The sequence below is a fragment of the Hyla sarda genome, chromosome 1 (genome assembly GCF_029499605.1).
Source record: "Hyla sarda isolate aHylSar1 chromosome 1, aHylSar1.hap1, whole genome shotgun sequence".
NCBI lineage: Eukaryota > Metazoa > Chordata > Amphibia > Anura > Hylidae > Hyla > Hyla sarda.
The window spans coordinates 461,681,460-461,704,334 of NC_079189.1; the positions used below are offsets into that span (position 1 = coordinate 461,681,460).

General features: G+C 45.3%; 1 protein-coding gene across 3 annotated transcripts in view; it reads left to right on the plus strand.

Annotated features, from left to right (window-relative positions):
• The window catches only part of SETD1B (SET domain containing 1B, histone lysine methyltransferase), a 114,469-nt gene that overhangs the window by 68,884 nt on the left and 22,710 nt on the right, over positions 1-22,875 (plus strand). For 2 of the 3 annotated variants that reach the window (XM_056534919.1, XM_056534908.1), the window contains exons 14-18: positions 2,280-2,446; positions 2,639-2,770; positions 7,509-7,628; positions 7,715-7,852; positions 17,943-22,436. In XM_056534919.1, coding sequence (XP_056390894.1) covers positions 2,280-2,446; positions 2,639-2,770; positions 7,509-7,628; positions 7,715-7,852; positions 17,943-18,116 — 731 coding nt within the window. In that variant the 3' untranslated portion in view covers positions 18,117-22,436. Of the gene's footprint in view, positions 1-2,279; positions 2,447-2,638; positions 2,771-7,508; positions 7,629-7,714; positions 7,853-17,942; positions 22,437-22,875 lie in introns of those variants that run through there. The other variant, XR_008847058.1, reaches the window with a different exon arrangement.

Here is a 22,875-nt window from a genome sequence, read left to right on the forward strand (position 1 = left end):
GGACTTTCAACTCCCTCCAAAGGTTTCCTATGGGGTTGAGATCTGGAGACTGGCTAGGCCACTCCAGGACCTTGAAATGCTTCTTACAAAGCCACTCCACCTGCCCGGTTTGTGTGTTTGGGATCATTGTCATGCTTAAAGACCCAGCCACGTTTCATCTTCAATGCCCTTGCTGATGGAAGGAGGTTTTCACTCAAAATCTCACGATAAATGGCCCCATTCTTTCTTTTCTTTTACACGGATCAGTCATCCTGGTCCCTTAGCTGAAAAACAGCCACAAAGCATGATGTTTCCACCCCCGTGCTTCACAGTAGGTATGGTGTTCTTTGGTTGCAACTCAGCATTCTTTTTCTTCCAAACACGACGAGTGGAGTTTTTACCAAAAAGTTCTATGTTGGTTTCATCTGACCATATGACATTCTCCAAATACTCTTCTGGATCATCCAAATACTCTCTAGCAAACTTCAGACGGGCCCGGAAATGTACTGGTTTAAGTAGGGGACACGTCTGGCACTGCATGACTTGGGTCCCTGGTGGCATAGTTTGTTACTGATGGTAGCCTTTGTTACTTTGGTCCCAGCTTTCTGCAGGTCATTCACTAGGATCCCCCGTGTTGGTTGTGAGATTTTTGCTCACTGTTCCTGTGATCATTTTGACACCACAGGCTAAGATCTTGGGTGGAGCCTCAGATTGAGGGAGATTATCAGTGGTCTTGTATGTCTTCCATTTTCTAATAATTGATCCCACAGTTGATTTCTTCACACCAAGCTGCTTGCCTATTGCAGATTCAGTCTTTCCAGACTGTTGCAGGTCTACAATTTTGTTTCTGGTGTCCTTTGGCAGCTCTTTGGTTTTGGCCAAAATGGAGTCTGGAGTGTGACTGTTTGAGGTCTTTTATACTAATAACAAGTTCAAACAGGTGCCATTAATACAGGTAACGAGTGGAGGACAGAGGAGACTCTTAAAGAAGTTGTTACAGGTCTGTGTGAGCCAGAAATCTTGCTTGTTTGTAGGTGACCAAATACTTATTTTCCACCATAATTTGCAACTAAATTCTTTAAAAATCAGACAATGTGATTTTATGGATTTTTTTTTCTCATTATATATCTCATAGTTGAGGTATACCTATGATGAAAATTACAGGACTCTCATCTTTTTAAGTGGGAGAACTTGCACAATTGGTGGCTGACTAAATACTTTTTTGCCCCACTGTAATGAAGTAAACTGTCTCCCTGTAGATAAAAAAAGATTTTGAACCTTCTGAATGCATTGTTCTTCAGTCCTAATAATAATCAATTCCATCTGCTTTATTGGGTTGAACACTTATTTTTCATGCTTTACAGTTTTGTAGTGGGACTATCATCAAACAAAAAGACATAGAGAGACAGCACACAATATTTGCCACAATAAGAATAATTATCCATGAGCAAAAAATTTTCCTGTTGTGGAAAATGTTTCTGCCTTTGACCAACACCTTTCTGTTAAGCTGCTAACTTGCATGCCAGCATTGTAAGGTCCCATTCACATGTGTCCTCTAGATTGTATTATTATACAAAAATGTTTATCGTACCCAATCTACAAATTTCTTTGCAAATTTTCCAAGGCATATGCGCTGGCTGTGATTGCTGCCAAATGGAGTGTACTCCACCCCTAGACATCTTATCCCCTATCCAAAGGATAGGGGATAAGATGTCTGATCACAGGGGTCCCGCGGCTATCTCGGCTGAGGCACCCCAGACATCCGGTGCACAGAGCGAACTTTGCTCCGTGCTGGATGACCGCCGATGCGGGGCGGAGGCTCGTGACATCACGGTCATTCCCAGCTTATGACGTCATGGCCATGCCCCCCTCAATGCTAGTCTACGGGAGGGGGCGTAACGGCCGTCACGCCCCCTCCCATAGACTTGCATAGAGGGGGTGTGGCTGAGATGTCACGAGCCTCCAGCGCTGCACCCAATGTTCTAAACTAATGCCGGGTGCAGCAGGGAGATCGCGGGGGGTCCCCAGCAGCGGGCCTCCCGCAATCAGACATCTTATCCCCTATCCTTTGGATAGGGGATAAGATGTCTAGGGGCGGAGTACCCCTTTAATAGTGTTCCGGAACATAGCATACCACTTTTTATATTATACTTGGTAAAATCAGCGAATAAACTAATGGTGCATTCATACTAGCAGTTTATAGCACAATTATATAGTGTATAGACCATTTATGTTTCATACTGTAAGTTCTTTAATTTAGAAGGACACGTGTATCTGTATTCCTTGACTGTTTTGCCCACCAACCAGTGTTTCTTCCCCCAAGAAAAAGAAACGAGATGATGGGTTACGTGATCATCTTACTGGCTGCGCTCGTAGTGAGGGATATTATAAAATTGATAAGAAGGACAAGTTAAAATACCTCATCAACAATCGCTCTATGACTGAAGAACCTTTAAATGATACCCAGGTAAAAGCACAGAACAGACTGCAGACTTGGATCTAATAATAGTAGCTGTTCTGCTCCTGACTAATATGGATAGTAGGGAATGTATTATAGCTTAAAAATGCAATACATTCCCAGATCTGAATTTGCTGATGGTGTAATGTACATATTTTACCCCCTATTGATCGTCTAACACATATCCATTTCTCCGACCAGGGGAAGAGCATCCCAGCTCAGCCTCACACCTCAACCAGAGCAGGCTCGGAGAGAAGATCAGAACAGCGTAGGTTGCTCTCCTCTTTCACTGGAAGCTGTGACAGTGATCTGCTTAAATTTAATCAACTCAAGGTATGAAATCAAATTCTGGGTTTTTTATGTGTTTATTTTTTATGATGTTAGTTGATCTTTTGTCACTTGTTTAGTCAATGAATAAATACAATGTCATTTAATTTCAGAGGGTTTTAATTAGGGATGTAAGAAAAAATCGATTTGCGCGATTATCACGATTTTTTCACTTAGCGATACTAAATTGATTCAAAATATTTTTGAATCGATTCTTTTAGGGATGTGGAATTTGTATCTCCTGACGCCCGGAACACTATGTCCCGGGCATCAGGAGATACAAGTTCCACATTTGTGGAGCCGGGCAGGCCGGATCTGACGCGGTGGCGCTCTGGGTGTACGGAGTGGGCTCCGACTCGTGCCCGCCCTGTACTCTGCGACCCCCAGCTGATTTCAGTAGCCGAGGGCCGCTGATGCATCACCGCCGCTAATATCCAGCATGCGGTGCTCTGCATTGTGTATGGAGCGGACTCCTGCCCGCTCCATACTCTGCAGCCCCCGGCTGTTCTCAGTAGCCGGGGGGCGCCGCTAATAGCCAGCCGCGGCTGGCTATTAAAGGAGTAGTCCGGCGCGCACTTTTCTAATTTTATTTGAGCCCCCGTAGCTCCGGTACAGGTGTTCGGTCCCCGGGCTGTATTCTTCTTACTTCCTGTTAGCCCGGCACGTCACACTGAGCTTCAGCCTATCACCAGCCGCAGCGATGTCCCGCCTCGGCTGGTGATAAGCTGAAGCTCCGTGTGACGTGCCGGGATAACAGGAAGTAAGAAGAATACAGCCCGGGGACCGAACACCTGTACCGGAGCTACGGGGGCTCGTTGGCAGGTAAGAGAAAGTGTGTTTTCTTTTATTTTGCAGCCCGGACGGGATAAAGTGAGAAAAGTGCGTGTCTGACTACTAGATGGCCGCTGACAAAGCTGACAGCGGCATCTAAAGGGATCTGTGAATGCTCCCTGGTGGGCGATGTATCGGGATATATCGCGATGTATCGTCACCTAGACGGTATCGCGATATACCGGGATATATCGAATCGCCACACTGGTATCGCGATTTCGAATCGTATCACCAAATTCTTGGCGATTCATACCCCTAGTTTTAATGAGTACACACTGTTTTAGCTGCACACAGACTGCCGTATGGCTCTGTCATATTGGATATACAGTCATGGCTGTAAATGTTGGCACCCCTGAATTTTTTCTAGAAAATGAAGTATTTCTCACAGAAAAGGATTGCAGTAACACGTGTTTTGCTATACGCATGTTTATTCCCTTTGTGTGTTTAGGAACTAAACCAAAAAAGGGATGAAAAAAAGCAAATTGGACATAATGTCACACCAAACTCCAAAAATGTACTGGACAAAATTATTGGCACCCTTTCAAAATTGTGGAGAAATAAGATTGTTTCAAGTATGTGATGCTCCTTTAAACTCATCTGGGGCAAGTAACAGGTATGGGCAATATAAAAATCACACCTGAAAGCAGATAGAGGAGCAGAGAAGTGTTTTAGGACTTGAGAACCAAAATAGTGAAAAAAAAACAACAATCTCAAGATTACAAGTCCATCTCCAGATATCTAGATTTGCCTTTGTCCACAGTGTGCAACATTATCAAGAAGTTTGCAACCCATGGCCCTGTAGCTAATCTCACTGGGCTTGGACGGAAGAGAAAAATTTATGAAAGGTGTCAATGCAGGATAGTCCAGATGGTGGATAAGCAGCCCCAAACAAGTTCCAAAGATATTCAAGCTGCAGGCTCAGGGAGCATCAGTGTCAGCGCAAACTATTCATCAACATTTAAATGAAATGAAACTCAATGGCAGGAGACCCAGGAGGACCCCCCTGCTGACACAGAGACATAAAAAAGCAAGACTACATTTTGCCAAAATAAACTTGAGTAAACCAAAATCCTTTTGGGAAAACATCTTGTGGACAGATGAGACCAAGATAGAGGTTTTTGGTAAAACACATCATTCTACTGTTTACCGAAAACTGAATGAGGCCTACAAAGAAAAGAACACAGTACCTACAGTGAAATATGGTGGAGGTTCAATAATGTTTTGGGGTTGTATTGAGCAGCCCTTTTAAATGTATTTTGACGCCTTTACATTTTCTGACATTGCTAAGTGTGTTTTCCAAGTGCAAAATTTCTTGGCCGGGATTTGCGCCAAAATTACGCCAAAGATCAATTGGCGCAAATGATGAATTACTGACTAAAGTTAAAATCACACACAGGACCGTGTGATTCTGAGAAAGTTGACAGTGGAGAAGATGCGCCAAACTTTGGCACAAAAAGACACTGCACCAAAGTATTGTGCCAAAGTTACATGAAAAAAAACACATAAATCCTTTGATAAATGCCCCCCAATGACCCCAAACATACGTCAAAAAGCACCCAGAAATGGATGGCAACAAAGCGCTGGAGAGTTCTGAAGTGGCCAGCAATGAGTCCAGATCTAGATCCCATTGAACACCTTTGGAGAGATCTTAAAATTGCTGTTTGGGAAAAGGCGCCTTCCAATAAGAGAGACCTGGAGCAGTTTGCAAAAGAAGAGTGGTCCAACATTCCGGCTGAGAGGTGTAAGAAGCCGGAATGTGATGGTTATGGGAAGCCACTGATTTCAGTTATTTTATCCAAAGGGTGGGCAACCAAATATTAAGTTGAGGGTGCCAATAATTTTGTCCAGCCCATTTTTGGAGTTTGGTGTGACATTATGTCCAATTTGCTTTTTTTCCTCCCTTTTTTTTGTTAAGTTCCAATACACACAAAGGGAATAAACATGTGTATAGCAAAACATGTTACTGCAATCCTTTTCTGTGAGAAATTCTTCATTTTCTTGAAAATTTTTCAGGGGTGTCAACACTTAGGGCCATGACTGTATTTGCACACAATCTAATGTACACACCTGTTTTGGAGCTCTATAATGCTTCTTTCATCTCTGTCCATGCATTGTCCTTTCTGTCATATGGGACCCATCTTGCAGTCTGTGTGGTACCTTTTTGAGACAGTCTAAAAATGTCCCAGGTTTGTAACAGTGGCTAGAGCCACTAAAGCAATATGGCACAGTCTAGTCCAACTTTACACACATTTTTAGTTTGCTTACTTTCATGCCAGAAATGTGTGGCAAAATGTTGCGCTTTTTGGGGCACAGTGTTTCTTATAAGCCTTGTCCCCTTTACAACACAACCACTTTATACTAAGAGCATGTTCACACAACTGAAAATTTGCAAAATGTTTGCTGGAAAATATCGCCAAGCATTCTGCACATATGCTTGATTCAACAGCACTAGGACGTCTCTGAAATGTGCCATCCCCATAGACAGCAATGCACTTCTGAGTGTAATCTGCAGAAACATTGAACAGGTTTTAAAGGAGTTATCCAGGAAAAAAACTTTTTTATATATATATATATCAACTGGCTCCAGAAAATTAAACAGATATGTAAATTACTTCTATTAAAAAATCTTAATCCTGTCAGTACTTATGAGCTTCTGAAGTTGAGTTGTTCTTTTCTGATTACATGTGTCTCGGGAACCGCCCAGTTTAGAAGCAAATCCCCGTATCAAACCTCATCTAAACTGGGCGGTTCCCGAGACACGTGTCATCAGAGAGCACTTAGACAGAAAAGAACAACTAAACTTCAGAAGCTCATAAGTACTGAAAGGATTAAGATTTTTTTAATAGAAGTCATTTACAAATCTGTTTAACTTTCTGGAGCCAGTTGATATATAAAAAAAAAAGTTTTTTCCTGGATAACCCCTTTAATGTTTCTGCGGATGTCAGAATCGAGATTTCCGTGTCATAAGCATCTGCAACATAGTGCACAGTGCAGAAGAATGGCAATAATTTCAATGGGACACTGCTGCAGAGGAATTTCTGAGCGGAATTCTAATCAGAAATTCCACCGTGAGACCATTGCCTAAGCCTTTTTGGACGAGGTGCAAAAAAATGTCTAAGGGTGCATGCACACCACATTTTTGCAAGTGTATATAGAAAACTGTATGCATTGACTTAACATTGTAAACCGTATGTCAAACACATTATCCGGTTTAGTCCATTTTGCATCTTATACGGTTTTGTTTGTTTGTTTGTTTTTTTACCCGTACCCAAAACTGTAGTCTACCATGTTTTTTGGTCTGGGTGAAAAACTGTATTTAATCGTATAAAATTATATATTTTTTTAACATGGGAGTCAATGGGAACCGTACAGAACTGTATGTGCGTACGGTTCCATCTGGTTTTCACCATACGTTTTTTGCCTTTGTACAGTTTTTTTTTTTCTTGGAATTTCAATCAAACGAGTGAAACTTTATTCAAAATGGAGTGAAAAGTTAAAAACGTGTACGTTTTTTTTCTTCAAAAACTGATGCAATCGGACACCATTTTTCAAACTGTATATGGTTTTCAACCTTATATGGGTTAAATTTTGTACACACGTTTTGATACAGTTTAGTCAGGTTTTGAGGAATCCGTTTTTCATCAAAAACCTGATGCGGGAACTGTATTGCAAACACGCGGTGTGCATGCAGCCTAAAACAGGTTATAAATGTGTAAACCAATTTTTGGTGAATACTGTTTTTCCAGCACTATTCTCCTTTTTGAGGCAAATTTTTTTTTTTTAGGAAAGAATACTGTAGCTTTATTTATATGGCATGCCGTAGAACTTGCCATAATTTGCCTTTTTGTAGTCAAATTAGTGACAAACAGAAAAAAATGTATAAACCTCCACAAAAATTTTTGCTCTGTTTCAGTTTCGTAAGAAAAAAATACGTTTCTGCAAGAGCCATATTCATGACTGGGGCCTTTTTGCCATGGAGCCAATTGCTGCAGATGAAATGGTCATTGAATATGTGGGACAGAATATTCGTCAGGTAAGCCAAAGTTACCCGCAAGATTTAAGGTATTTTTTAATCCAGGACCATTTTTTTGAGTAATCCTTTTCTTTCTTTCATGTCAGGTCATTGCTGATATGAGGGAGAAGCGATATGAGGATGAAGGAATCGGGAGCAGCTATATGTTCAGAGTGGATCATGACACCATTATTGATGCTACAAAATTTGGGAATTTCGCTCGGTTTATTAACCATAGTTGTAATGTAAGTTCTCAAATTTTATTTATTTTTTCCCACTGCACGGAGGCTGGGTTCGCAACACATTAATGCTATACATCCAAGGCATACGTCAGTATCCAAACTTTGAGCCAGTTTCTTTGGCTATAAGTTTATTTTGCCATTCCCAATAGCCTTGGTCTGCTGTAATGTTAAATTAAACAAAATAACATGTTGCTCTGTATCGGCATGTCTTTTTGACAGGATGCTAACGTATACCTGGGATGTACTGAGTAAACCCTACCTTATAGATTTATATTTATCGTAGATCCTTGCTGAAATATTTTACTTCTTGGCCATTTACATTTTACTTCTGTAAAGGCATAAGCCTGAATGATTTCAGTTTTGGCTACGAACAGAATGTTTGTTGTTGAACATTCAATTTTATTTGCTGTGCGCCCCTCAGACTGTATGACCGAACATATCCCATCAGCCTTGTGCTAATTCATTGTGGGCAAGGGGTCTCTCTTCTTTTAATTTTGTCAAATTTTTAGTAGATTATAGCAATGTTTGTCATTTTGTATGTTGATGTTCTTGCTGACTTGTTTGGTCTCTGTGGGAAATATATATATAATTTCTCGAGTGCTTCATTGGGGGACACAGGACATGGGTATATGCTGCTTGCCGCTAGGAGGCTGACACTAGGAAAAAAAACAAAAGAAAGTCTGCTCCTCCCAGCAGGATATACCCGCCTCCTGGTTCTGAGCAACTCAGTTTAAGCTTAGTGTCAGCAAGAGGCAGACAAACGTCTGGAGCTCTCCAGGCCTGGTCTTATTTCTTAAGTTTTTTTCCTAGTTTCAGTGTCTAGTTTTTTCCTTTATTATTTTTCTAGCATTGGGCAACAGGAGCATATGGCACTGCCTGATCCCCCACCTGTGAGCCAGGGGCACGGTGCATTGCTGAATAACCCCTCCACGCCACCAACCAGCGCTGGGTGGTGGAACCAGGGTCCAGGTCCCCCATATGCCCCTGTTTGCCAGCTGGGTCTGGCTTAAGGTAGATGGCCCTAGCTGGTCAAAGACTTCAGGGGTGAGTATGTTCTGTGTTCTATGTGGGGAGTATGGTGTCCTTCTCCCCCCTCATTCCTCATGGGGCAGGGTTCCTTCTCTCTCTCCCTCCACTCCATATTCATCCTGGTCCTCTGCCATGTGGCTCACCTCATCCCGTGCGCACGGCTCCGTCGTCCTTCACAGGGAGCGCATCCATTCTCAGTGACGCTGACTGCCTCTGTCCAGGCTGTGGGCAGTGAGAGCAGTTCCCGGCGGCTTGGGCCTTCCGGTGGCTCCACCCACAAGGAGGTGGTTTCCGCTTTGGGGCGGTCTTCCTTGCATTCGTCTCTCAGGGAGACGACGGTAGGTCCCCCCTCCCGCCATTCTCTGTGGCCCTCCTGCGTCCGTCCGGGCCGCCTCTCCTATGACACCTCCCCTGAGTCCGTCCGTGTGGGGCCCTCCAGGCTCCACCTCCTCCAGGCACCACCGCAACCGGTCACCCACTGTCCGCTCTCGGTCTCCGCGCCCCCGCTCCCAGTCCACCTCCACCCATTCCAGAACACCTATCGTGCGCTCCCGGTCCCCAGGGCAGCTTGTGGACTCGGAATTGGACCCTCCATCTGACTCGGAAGAGGCCTTCCGTATGTCAGACATGGTGGACGGGCTGGTGTTGGCAGTCAGGGACACCTTCCACCTACAGGACCCAGGAACTTCAGGCGCGGTCCCTCAATTGTCCTACCGCCGCGCTCAGTGGGCACCCCCAAGTTTTCAGCTCTCACACAGAATTTGACGTGTTGTTGGATGGAAGCTTGGAAGCATCCAGACAAACGCTTCCATGGGTCTAAGAAGCTCCAGGCTCTCTTTTCCTTCCCTCAAGACCTGGTGGCGAAGTGACCTGGTGGCGAAGTGGTCTTCTCCTCCTACGGTGGACCCTCCTGTGTCGCGGCTATCTAAATCCACTACCCTGCTGCTGGCTAATGCCACCTCCTTTAAAGGCCTCTCGGATAAGCGTATTGAAAATTTGGTGAAATTCGCCTTTGAAGCGGCAGGTTCGGCCTTGTCGCCAGCTTTTGCCTCTACTTGGGTTTCCAAAGCCCTCTCGGTCTGGGCTGGTCAGTTACGCCAGGGGATTTTAGCAGGTACCTCCCCCCTTGATTAGTTGTTTTTTTTACTGTAATTTTTATTGAAAAGTTTGCATAGTTACAAATTGAAACAAAAATAAACACAGCGCAAATGTCACAAGGGTCAGGGCTCGTTAACAACCAAAGCTATACAACCAATCGTATGAGCAAGTGATTAGATCCGGACAGGCCAGTACAGTGACAGCAACGGTCCACTGACATCCAAGACCAACATAACCGGCAGCTGTTAGAGAAAATAACGAGAACCAATGAGAGCACATATTAACGGCAGCTAATATAGGACAAGGCCACAAACAAGAGAAGGGAGGGGAGCACACACCGGGGAAAGCACAAGACCAACAAAAAGTTACAGTACAACACACAGGGAGGTAGATAGGAAAGATTGAAAGGAGAGAGCGGAAAGAGCAAGAGAAAAGAGAGTATCAAGGCGGTTGTCTATCAGAGAAACGGTCCTAGGGCTCCCAGATCGAGTGAAACAAAGGGACAGAGTTATTCAGGGAAGCTGTTAAAGATTCCAGAGACTGAATCTCCCGTATGCGAGATAAGAGGTCAGATTTAGCAGGGGGGAGGGTCCTCTTCCAGCATTTAGCAATGAGAGTTTTAGCAGCTAAGACTATGTGCAGAAAGAGCTTAAATAGCTTCTTAGACATCACAGGGTGAGAAAGCTGGAGAAGATAGACAAGAGGGTCGAGAGGGACCGACACTCCCATTACATCAGACAGTAATCTCCGCAGAATTCCGCAGAATTCTGCCAGAATTCCACTATCAGGGGACAGGACCAAAATATGTGAAATACCGTACCCAAACCAACCCCACAATGCCAGCATTGGGGGTGGGGGGAGGTGTCAGGATTCAGCCTATTTAACAGCTCAGGTGTATGGTACCATCTAGGGATCGACCGATATTGTTTTTTTAGGGCCGATACCGATAATCGGTGGAGGTTAGGGCCGATAGCCGATAACTTATACCGATATTCCGGTATAAGTTATCGGCAATTTATCCCCCCTCGACACCGCTGCAGGTCATTGATTTAAAGCAGGCGCTTTAAATCAAAGCACTGCAGTGGCTTTTGCGGTGCCATAGGCCACCGCCGCCACCACCCGCTTCTCTCCACTACCTGTCAGGGTGGTCCGGGCCATCCATCCTTCCTGTAGTGTCCGGTGCCATTCCGGGTGGAGGGTGAACCGGTCCGGGCTGCCCTTCTTCTCTGGCGGTCATCTTCTCCACTCCGGGCAGGCTCTGGCCTAGTACGCTGCATAGACGCCGCTGCGCAGTGACGCCCGTGCGCAGCGACGCACCTGATGTCACGGCGTAGCGGCGTCTATGCAGCGTACTAGGCCGGAGCCTGCCCGGAGTGGAGAAGAGGACCCCCCCGGAGAAGGACAGCACGGACCGGTGCACCCTCCACCCGGAATGGCACCGGACACTACAGGTGGGGGTGCGACGCGGTGGGTCGGGGGGGGCAGTCGCGGTGCGGGGGGGGCGGGGCATTATCGGCTTATCGGCAAGGTAATTGCCGATACCGATAATGCCCAAAATCGTGATTATCGGCCGATAATCGGTCGATCCCTAGTACCATCCCATAAGTAGTTTGTATTGAGGCCGTACAAATAGATGCCTTGGAGGCCCTCTCCCAGATAACCCTCCATTGAGGGAGAGTAATGGTAGTGTTTAGAGCATCTTCCCACTGACCCATATAATGTTTCGACAGCGGGACACCCACAGGAGGTTGGAGAAGTAAGTAGATGTCGGAGAGATGGCCCCTCATCTGAGTCCCTCCACGGCACAACCTCTCAAACCCAGTAGGCATAGAGACCACAGAGGAGCCAGTGGTAGAGGACAGAAATCGTTGCAGCTGCAAATAATGAAAGCATTCAGAAGAGGGGATATCCCAGCAATTGAGAAAAGGGAAGTAGGGAGCAAGAGAGATGATCTACAACATCCGCCCAGCGAAAAGGCCTCTAGACCCCCATTCCCAAACCATGGCGGCAGAGAGGCCGGAGGGAAAGTCAGGATGGTAAAGGAAAGACCGGAGAGAAGATGTAGAGAACAGTTTAAATTTCACAGATCAATAGCCCCAGACATATTTGGGGAATGCCATCAGACCCAATAAAGGGGATAGGGTGACAGTGGAAGCAGGTGGAGACCAGAGTAGCGTATTGGGGTGGAAAGGGGCTAACCAAAGCTTTTCTAGCTCCATCCATTGGCTATAAGCATGATAAGATGACCACGCTGCAAGATGGCGCAGATGGGCAGCCCAGTAGTACTTAACCATGTCCGGAACTGCAAAACCACCAAACGCCCTACCAGCCATCATGACAGACATAGGGAGTTGATGCCTCTTCCCATCCCGAATAAATTGAAAAATGGTCGTTTGAAATGAGCGTAGCGCAGACAGTGGCACCCGAACTGGCAACGTTTCGAAATAATACAGTAGTTTCAGAAGTATGGTCATTTTCACCGCCGCGATTCGCCCAAAAAAGGAAATGTACTAAGAGCGCCACTTTTCCAAAAGAGCACGGAGTTCGAGGGGGAGATAGTTGGTAGAGTAAAGCGAGGAATAGCGAGAGGTGATAAAAAAAACCCAGGTACTTAAGAGCAGATGGGGACCATTTGAAAGAATAGTTGGAGCAAAGAAGAGTGGAGAGAGACACGGGAAGATTCAGAGGAAGCGCCTCCAACTTAGAGAGGTTGACCTTATAGCCGGAGACCACACCATAAGCATGAAGGACCCTATAAAGACTAGGTAGAGAGTGCAAGGGATGAGTGAGAGTAAGAAGCACATCATCAGCAAAGAGACAGATCTTGAAATCCCTGTCGTGCAAGGGAATGCCAGTAATGTCCGGGTCACCCCGAATCATCGCAGCCAAAGGCTCAATACAAAGTGCAAAAAACAAGGGGGACAACGGTTATCCCTGACGAGTCCCATTGAACAAGGGAAGGTTGGAGAAGGAGCACGAGGGAGTTTGAGAGAAGCTGTAGGAGAGGAATAGAGACCCCGCAGTGCAGTCAAAAAATGACCCGTAATACCAAACTTCTGAAGGGTAGCAAACATAAACGGCCATCCCAATCTATCAAATGCCTTCTCGGCATCGTGGCTAAGTATGAGAGCCTGCTCGGATCTCCGAATGATCAGATCAGCAAGGTCCACCACCATCAGGACCTGGTCGCCTTCATCCCCTGTCGCCAGGATGTTATCACCATCCTGGCGACAGGGGATGAAGGCGACCAGGTCCTTATGGATCAGAGAAGGGAGAAAGGAGCTAAGTCGGACTGCTAACACCTTAGAGAACAGTTTGAGGTCAGAGTTAAGGAGAGCAATAGGCCGATAACTAGAGCAATCGTGAGGATCCTTGCCAGCTATAGGTATCAGGGCAATAAGAGAATGTAAAAAAGACTGCAGGATCTCCCCCCATATCTGGGCCAGGGGAACGGCCAGTAGGAAAGGACTTTAGAACCTCTAAGAGTTCGTCCCCAGTGATGGGCGCATTAAGAACTTCCCGATCGGCCCACAACAAAGCAGGTAAACCACATTGCGAGAGATAAGAATCAAGGGCCGCAGCCCGTTCCACTGGATCAGACGGGAGTTGGGAGGGAAGAGAATAAAGTTTAGTATAGTAGTTAACAAAGAGGCAAGAGATAACAGCTGGATGGTAGTGGAGGACACCAGAGGGATCTTTTAGAGCCGAGGGAGATTGGGCTACCACCCGGTCACGGAGGCGCCTGCCCAACATCTTATGTGCCTTATTACCCTTCTCATAGAAGCGTTGCCTTGCAATCAGCAATTGACGCTCGACTATGAAGGGCCAGGTCACCCAACCGCGACCAGGCAGCCACCAATCTCCACAAGGTCGGTAGGGAGGGAGCAGACAGCAAGAGAGCCTCTAGGCGGGCAATTTCCGTCCGGAGTTCCTGGGAGTTAGCCAGAGCATCACGCTTAAGCTGTGAGCCCAAGGCTATACAATGACCACGTACAACTGACTTATGGGCCTCCCAGAGAATAGCCTGGGAGGAAACCAAGCCCTCATTATCAGTGAAATAATCAGTGATGCACTTCTGTATCAACTCACGGGAAGCCAGGGATTTGAGGAGGGAGTCATTCAATCGCCAGTGGCAAGTGCAGAGAGAGGAAGGGGAAGAGGAGAAAGAAAGAAGCACAGGGCAGTGATCAGACCAGGAAATGGGATCGAGGGAGGCTGCGGAGAGCATGCGCACCATGGGGAGGTTCCCAAAAAAATAATCAATGCGGGTATACAGTTTATGGGGGTGAGAATAAAAACTAAAGGAGCGCTCCGTAGGGTGGTCGATACGCCACAGGTCATGCAGCGATGAAGCACGGATAAGCCATCGGAAAACAGAGGCTAAGCGCAACTGGGCCGCTGTGGGAGGAGCCCTATGAACGAGTGACGGTCCAGGGATGGGGAGAAGATCAGGTTGAAGTCACCTCCCAGCAACCATGCAGAGGAAGGAAGTTTATGAAGTCTAGCCAGGATCCGACGTATGAAGGGGATTAGGGAAGTATTGGGAGCGTAGACATTACACAATAGAAGTGGGACCCCACCCAAAATACCCTCCAAAACAAGAAAACGCCCCTGGGGATCAAGAAAGGAGGGAGAAACCTGAAGTGGGCAGGACCTGGAAACCAAAATGGCTACACCAGCAGACTTCCTCTCAGAGACAGCAGAGTAGGTCTGGGGGAAGAGATGGTGAAGAAATTGAAAGGATCCGGAATGATCAAAGTGCATCTCCTGGAGAAAGACAATATCGGTACGGAGCCCGACTAATACCCTTTGTAATAAACGCAAGGGGGAGTTCAGCCCCATAACATTCAAGGAGACGCACTTAACCATGACGAAGAAAGAGAAAAGGTAGGGAGCGCAAAACTCACAAAAGTAGTCAAGAGGGTCCTCATGCAGCAATGGAAGAACCTCCGGCAGACCTGGGATACGAGAAGAGGCAGCAGAAGAAAACAACCTAAGGCGGGAAAAAAGACTAAAAAAGGAAGAGAAACAGGAGGAAACAAGAGGGTACACCGACAGACAACAAACAGACAAGACACCGAGAACAAATAAAAGACAAAAGTTAGCAATAAAATAAACCATTGACCAATACGCCAATGCAGAGGCCAGACCACCGAAGTGGACCATGGACCAGAGCATGTGCACTTCTAGGAGGGGTTGCAACATTTGCCTCTTCCTGAGAGTTAACCAGGAGAGGTCCTGGTAGAGCTGAATAGGGGCTCCATCAAAGTCAAAATTGCGCAGGGACCGGGCCTTGGCCATGATAGCCTTCTTGACTTGAAAGTCGTGCACGCAGCAAATTACCTCTTTTGAGGCAGGTTTAAGCCGAAGTGCTCTATGGGCTCTGTCCAGTTTTATCCTGTGCATAGCAGGTTCACTGAGGATAAGATTAAAGATAGCCTCCAAAGTAACAAATAGGTCCTCCTTACGGGCAGCCTCTGGCAGACCTCGTTCCCTGATGTTATTACGCCGCCCTCTATTGTCCAAGTCCTCAACTTGAGCATGGAGGTCCCAGGAAAGCCCTTTTGAGAGGCAATAGTAGAGTGCAGCTGAGTAATGTAGGCCCTAGTTTGGTCATGGGCATCCTCCAAGCCATCCACCCGGTCTGAAACATGCTGGAGATCCTTGCGCATCGAAGAGATCTCCGCCCGGCAGGCATCCCTAACCTCAGCAATCACGGAGCAGAAGTCTTACTTAGTGGGAATTTGGGATAAGATCTGGCTGAGATCAGGGAAGGCAGAAGCAGGTAGCAATATTCCCGAGCAGGGCAAATCAGACTCTGGAGCGGCATCCCTGGGTACAGAAGCAGGCGCTGATCCAGCAGACGCCAAAGGCTCATGGGGTGGGTGATGAGTCCCCGGGGGAGACAGACGGTGGGCTCCGGAGGGCAACATGGTGGTCTGCCGGTGTTGTTGCGGTTTGGGAGAGGCAGATGAAGCGAAGGCTGCAGCAAGAGGGTCCAGGGGAGTAGGGGGAGAAGGCACTAGGGCAACAGCAGCTGATTTAACTTGAGGGAGCCTTCCGATGGAGCACAGCTCAGGGTCTGGAGCTGCAGGCACAGAGGAGGGGGAGACTGAGCAGTGAGGAGTAGCTGCAGACCGTGGAGAGCCCGCAGGGGGAAACTGCCAGGTCCTCACCAGCGAGGCCCAAGATGGAGTCTCTGGCACTTCACAGGGATAGGATGGGGAGGAGATGGCTGGAGGGGGCACCACAGCAGCCCCAGGGAGCAAAGCAGAAGCTGGAGGTGAGCCCCCAGTGTCACTCACTGCCTGTGTCCGCAGCACGGGATGCAGAGGAGAGGCCCCAGCAGGGGTGACAGCAGCAGGAAGGAGCTCCTTGGGTGGGTGGTCGCCTGTCCCTCTTTGGGGACGTTTGGCTGACGCAAGTTCAGGATGCTTGAGTTCACAAGGTTGTATCCCAGGGCTATCGAATAGAATTTTCTTCTATTCCCCGGGGTCGTTTTTTTTCCAGTCCCTCCCCCCTCAATCTCCCACTCTTGCTGTAGCTTTTCATGTGGCCCTTGGCAGCTTTCTGTCCCAGGGTGTGATCGTGCCGTTCCCTCCTTGGGAACGTTTTTCGGGGTTCTACTCCAATCTCTTCGTGGTTCCCAAGAAGGACTGCACTGTCTGTCCTATTCTTGATCTGAAGCTTCTAAACTGTCATGTGCGACTACGGCATTTTTGAATGGAATCTCTGCAGTCAGTGGTCGCCTCCATGGATCCGGGGGAGTTCCTTTCCTCCATGGACATACGTGACACCTACTTACACATTCCGATCTTTCCGGCCCACCAAAGGTTTCTACGGTTCGCTGTTCCTGCGGGTCACTTTGTTTGTCGCCCTACCCTTCAGACTGGCGACTTCTCCTCGAGTCTTCAACAAGACGCTGGTGGCAGTGGTGGTTCTCCTCCACTCTTGGGGTGTCTGTTTCAGTACCGTCCTCTCCAGGGGGCCATCCTCTCTGTGGGACAAATCCTCGTTGTCTCTCCAGCACAGGATTATGCTTCCGCTCCTCGTTCGCCGCGCCCTCCTTTGGTGGCTTCTGTTCTCCGGGAGGGTTGTTCCTTCCTGTCTCTCGATTGGCATGTTCTGACCACGGACGTGTGTCTCCTCTGCTGAGGAGGTGTTTTCCGGGACCAGACAGTTCAGGGCTGTTGGACCCCGTCGGAGTCCGATCTCCCCTATCAACATCCTAGAGCTCCGTGCGATCTTCCTGTGCCTTTTTCACTGGAGTTTCCTACTTCGGGGCCTTCCGGTGCAAGTGCAGACAGACAACACCACTGCCTTGGCGTACATCAACCGCCAGGGCGGTACCCGCAGCTCGGCGGCCTGTGTCCCCCAATGAAGCACTTGAGAAAAGTATATTTTTGGACTTACCGTAAAATTTCGGAGCTTCTATTGGGGGACACAGCACCCATCCATTGGTTTGTTAGTGACCAGCCAGTTTCCGCTGCTCTAGTGCGGGGGTTCCCTTTTTGTCTGGGTTTTTGTTCAGACTGTTCCTTTCTTGGTCGGTTCTCCTTCTGCTTTGGGACTAAACGGAGTTGCTCAGAGCCAGGAGGCGAGTATATCCTGCTGGGAGGTGCCAACTTTCTTAAATTTTTTGCCTAGTGTCAGCCTCCTAGTGGCAAGCAGCATATACCCATGGTTCTGTGTCCCCCAATAGAATCTCCGAGAAAGAGATTTTATGGTAAGTCCAAAAATCTACTTTTTCCAGTATATATGCCCACAGAGGCACTAAACATTTTGTGAACAATGCCTATCCCTGGTGCAAACAATCTTTTTTTATTTTTTTATTTTTTTTATGGCTGGTCCTACTATCTGCTAGATATAATCAGATGGTCCTGTAATAAATCATACAGTCTGTGGAGCTTTAGTGTTTCTGTGCTTATAACGTATAAATGTTCATTGGTCACTTTTGTTTTTTCAGCCTAATTGCTACGCAAAAGTTATCACTGTGGAGTCTCAAAAGAAGATTGTCATCTACTCCAAACAATACATCAATGTAAATGAAGAGATCACATACGATTACAAGTTCCCTATAGAAGACGTTAAGATCCCGTGTCTTTGTGGAGCAGAGAACTGTAGAGGGACGTTGAATTAAATATCCCTCATTTGTCATTGCACCTTTCAGCCGCGATGGACTGCAAGTAATAGGTGTAAGTTGCACTTTTGCCAAAAAAAGGAAAAAAAAAAAAAATGAAATGATTTCGCACTTCTCTTGGGCTTCTAAACAAGAGGGGCACATGTAAACGAAGACATTGCTTCTGATTGTAAAGACCCTGGTGCTTTTTTTTATTTTTTATTTTCTTTGTCTTTTCATCCTGACAATGTAAAAGGTGATTACCACTTAGTGGCACAGAGAACCTGAATGGAAAACAAAGAAAGTGATCTCAACCATCTTCTCCTGACTAATATTAGCCTAGTGGAGGTAATAATTCGGTACCTTCTTTTTATGCCATAATGCTGCTAGTTTCCTCATCAAATGCTCCTCATAAATATGAAGAGGTAATGCTGTAATGGTATCCATTGGAAATAGATGTTACCCTTCTGGCTTTCAGAAAGGGATTCCCCTTTTTATACATTAATATTCTTTTGTTGTGATATAAGCTTTTGCTTTGTATATTTCCCTTTTTTATTTATTTCATTTTTCTCGACCTTTCTCTCTCTTCTTCCAGCTTTTAGTGAAATTTAACAAACGTTCAAGATGGATGGCAAGGAGCGATAAGTGACCTTGTACTTGCCATTTGGAATTTGGCATGTAAAACTTTGCCCTGTACAATGTCAATTATGTATTCATTGCTATAATTGGGAAGAGGCATTGAGAAGCCGTGACAGAAGCTAAGCTTCTGTAGTACATGGACTTATGTAAAAGATTATGGTAGAGCAAAGGTGCTGTGGCTTCATAAGGTCTCCATGTAAACATTTCCTGTATTCTAATAATCAGTGTCACAATCATAATCACCTAAAATCATGTTTCTAATGCTCATGTGTATGAGCACTAAGCAATTCACATGGACTTGCTTAGTGCTATTCCGGCATGCAGAAATGGATTCTGATGTACAGAGTTTCAAGCTGGGCAGATATTGGGCATGGATATTGAAAAACATTACATGTTTAGGCCTCAGTTGCCGGCATTTTTTTAAAATCAACAAGCTTTATTACATGTCACCATTTTTATATAAACTGAATTTATTGCTGGTCAACTCTACTGACATAAGTTTTTAGTAAAAAAATAAATAAATAAAAAGTATTCTCCATGAAATAATTCAGGAGCATCTTTTCTTAAAACGCAGCTGTGCCATCCTCTGTTCCATATGGCCTGGTCAGTACTGATTGGCCAGTGTTAGACGGAGTACAGACACGATAAATCACCAGTTTACTATTAACTGGAAGAAAAAACAGGAACACCACAATGCAGAGTTCAAAGAAAAGATGTTACCAAATTTTGTCATGAGAACTACAAATACTATCTGAAACATATGTCAGGAAAGCTGCCGCTTCAGGATCTAAACCAATAATTGAATGGCAGTAAAGTCGGTGAATTGAGCGTGACCAGCATCACTACCGCTGCTTGCTTTCAGCTGCTTTATGTACAGCAGTGTGAGCTTTATTTACACTGCTGTATTATATTTCTCTCTAGCTTTTGCCATGACATGATTTCATCCCATATGTTGGAGCTAAACATGTGCGTATCCTCAATATAGCCATGTGCTGGTTTGTAGATTTACAGCAAGCTCTAGTCACACAGACTGTAGACTGCCACAATATGTCAGTGTCATCTGGGGATGGAGAGCAGCAGGGAAGATCAGTATATTGGGTTGGTGTTTGGGAATGATGTGATGGGTAACAGCTATTTAATGAAAGTCATGATTTACTACCACAGTGTGGAAATCTAATCCCTATATCATGTAATCTATGGATGCCCATGGGGGTGCACTTCAGATCTCAATCATAGTTCATTCTGTGCCACCATAGGCAGATTGTTTATTCACTTCTCTATCTTGTAAAATCCTGCCCTTTGCTAGTTCTCAGGTACTTTAGAGCTGCAGATCTCTGTCCATTTAAAGTTGGGAATATGGTCTTTGGGCTTCACTTTCTCTGCAGTGGCTTTTGCTTTAGGGTTATACTACCACTAATAATTTCCAATAACTAGGGACCTAAAAGGGTTGGTTTACAAGGGCGGTAAGTTTCACAAATCTGTTCTTCCCTTCTAAAGCTTGATGTTAAGTCAATTATGAAATATTAGCTAATATTTTATTTGGGCACTGTATTTTGGTACTTACTTAGCTTGCACAGAAGTCATTAGGCGTAATGTGGTGCCCTTCATGACCGCTGCATTCCTGCACATGGGTATTGTTGAATGGCATGCATATCTGATTATGTTTAAAGGCATTTCATACATTCTCTGGGCTGGGCTTTCCTAGCTCTGTAGGTTTTCAATGCCACCTTTTATTGGTAATCTAAAGCTATTTAATGCTCTTCTTTTCAGATGCTTCCAAAAAAAATTATAGAGCTTCTAACTAGAATATTTAAGCTTTTGCAAAGCTAAGGTGTTAGTAACGTTAAGATTAATGGAGCTATAAGGTGGTGGTACAACCATGCTAGAAAATTGAATGTAACCATGTTCACAGTTTTAGCTCCACTGAAAATGCACACTAACAGCTTCAAGTACTCGCTTCTCTCTTTCTCTATTCTCCTTTCACCTTGCATGAACATGAGGTGTCCTCTTTTGCTTGAGGCTGAAAATGTTGTCTTCCAAAGGTGTTCAGTTATTGACAACTGCACAATATAGCTAAAGTTAGTACCAGTATCTTGCATTTGTCAGTATTGCAAAGTAAGAAGCATGCAGATATTCATAGTGATCCCTCAGACTCAATATTACTTCAGTATGAAGAACAAAGTCATCCGAAATCTTACGCAATTCACGTGTGGCCTGTTTCTAGCTGGTCTGCCTGCTGAACAGATTCCATCACTCACCTGTAGACATATGTCTGACCCTGTACTTGAAGTTGACCTATCTGCTACACTTTGTATTGTTTTCATTTGGTGAGGTATACCAATATGCAGCCTTTTAAATGAATGCTATCCATCAGATTGATTTTTACCAGTTATCCATCCTCACATTGAGGGAATTCTCCTCCATGTAAACAATTAAAAGAACTGTCTGAATCCGTGACCCCCATAATCTGCTCATGGCTCTAAAGGGCAACAGCTAAAATATTAGGGGGATTATTCAGATTTTTCATTGACTCTTGCCACATAATGCTTAGGTGTCTTTCAGATGCTCCTTTGTTGCTGATAGAAGGAAATGTATAAAAGGTCCAGTATGGAGGGAGTCCTCATAGCAAGCATATCCGTTTTTTTATATACTTAAGCTGCAGGAATCTGATGTGCAGTCATTTTTATACATGGAGTCCAATGTGCTTTCCCCAGTAAAATGTATAGAATTTACCCACAGTTCTAAAATGGTTTTGTGTATAGGTCAACTTTTATAAGGGGGAGAAAACATCTAATCACAATAATATTTTGAGTTCATTCTTAATGACTTCATAGGAACAGGCGTGAATTGCAATTCTTCTAAAAGAGTTCACTAAGATTAATTTGTACAAAAATGTGGCTGCTGCTGGCTAAGATGAGAAATGGCATCACTGCTGCCTGGCGGCTTTTTCCTTTTTATACTATCCGTACGCTGCCAATAAAGATTGAGTGGTGAGACAGACTGACTTTTAGGGTTACACTGCTTGACAATGGCCTTTTCAGTGCTGTTGTCAGACAGCATGTTCCTGGCAGCCAGAATGTCTGACTACAATGGCTCTAAAGAGATTTGTCTGGATTGGAAAACCAACTTTCAAATACTCTGAGAATATTCCACTACGTGCATTAAAGGACACCCAATTGGTTTACACATGAACCATATCATTCTTTATTTCCCCTGTAGTGGCACTTAAGACTTTTCTCCAGGTTCTGCTACAAAATCAGCTGATCACAGGGGGTCCCAGCCCGCCCTGTAATTGGCTTATTTTTGCCAGACGCTTTTAAACATCCTTAGGGTACGTTCACACGCGCGGAAAATCCACCACAGTCCCTACTGACTTCAATGGGGCTTGTTGCGGATTTTCCCCAGTGTACATTCTGCCGTGGAAAATCTGCTGCGGACAGCCGAGAAGAGCCCGCCCACTTTCAATACGCAGCGAAAAACCCGCTAAAAAATCCGCACGTGTGAACATACCCTTAAGCTGAACTTCCACTTAACTGTTAGCAGACTTGAGCCAGGCCTATTCTCTATCTTAGCATCTCATTAACCATATTACTGTAAAACTAAATCTAGGTGAAAGCTGTGCAACTTAAGAGGCAAAACATTTTTTAATACATAGCTTTAATAAAGTCATATAATTTGTACCATAACTTTAGTCAATAAAAACATTTTTTGGTTACATACTTTTATACATTAAGTGGTAGCAGTTAGAACTGACATGGGGCTTTCTGCTGCCACCAGTGTATGTATTGAAAAATACCCTGGTTCTATAACAGTTACTCATTGTCCGCACACAGCGCTATTATATTGTAGATTCTAATGCATTTTAGCCTCATAATATACTATACACTGGGGGGGAAACTCTGGATCGTTAGTGCTGAGTGCACAGAAGCCTCTAGCATAGGAAGCAGTGATTCCTAGCAAACATTTCTCACTCTGCTGGAGCGTGCACTAGTGATACAGAGTCTGTCCCAGTGTATTGTATATTCTGATGGTAAAATACATTAGAATGTACAATATAATAGGGAAGTCTCTTGATCACTAGCGCTGTGTGCGTGGCAGTGACAGCAATGAATAACAGTGTTGGGACCTGCGCATCACCAGC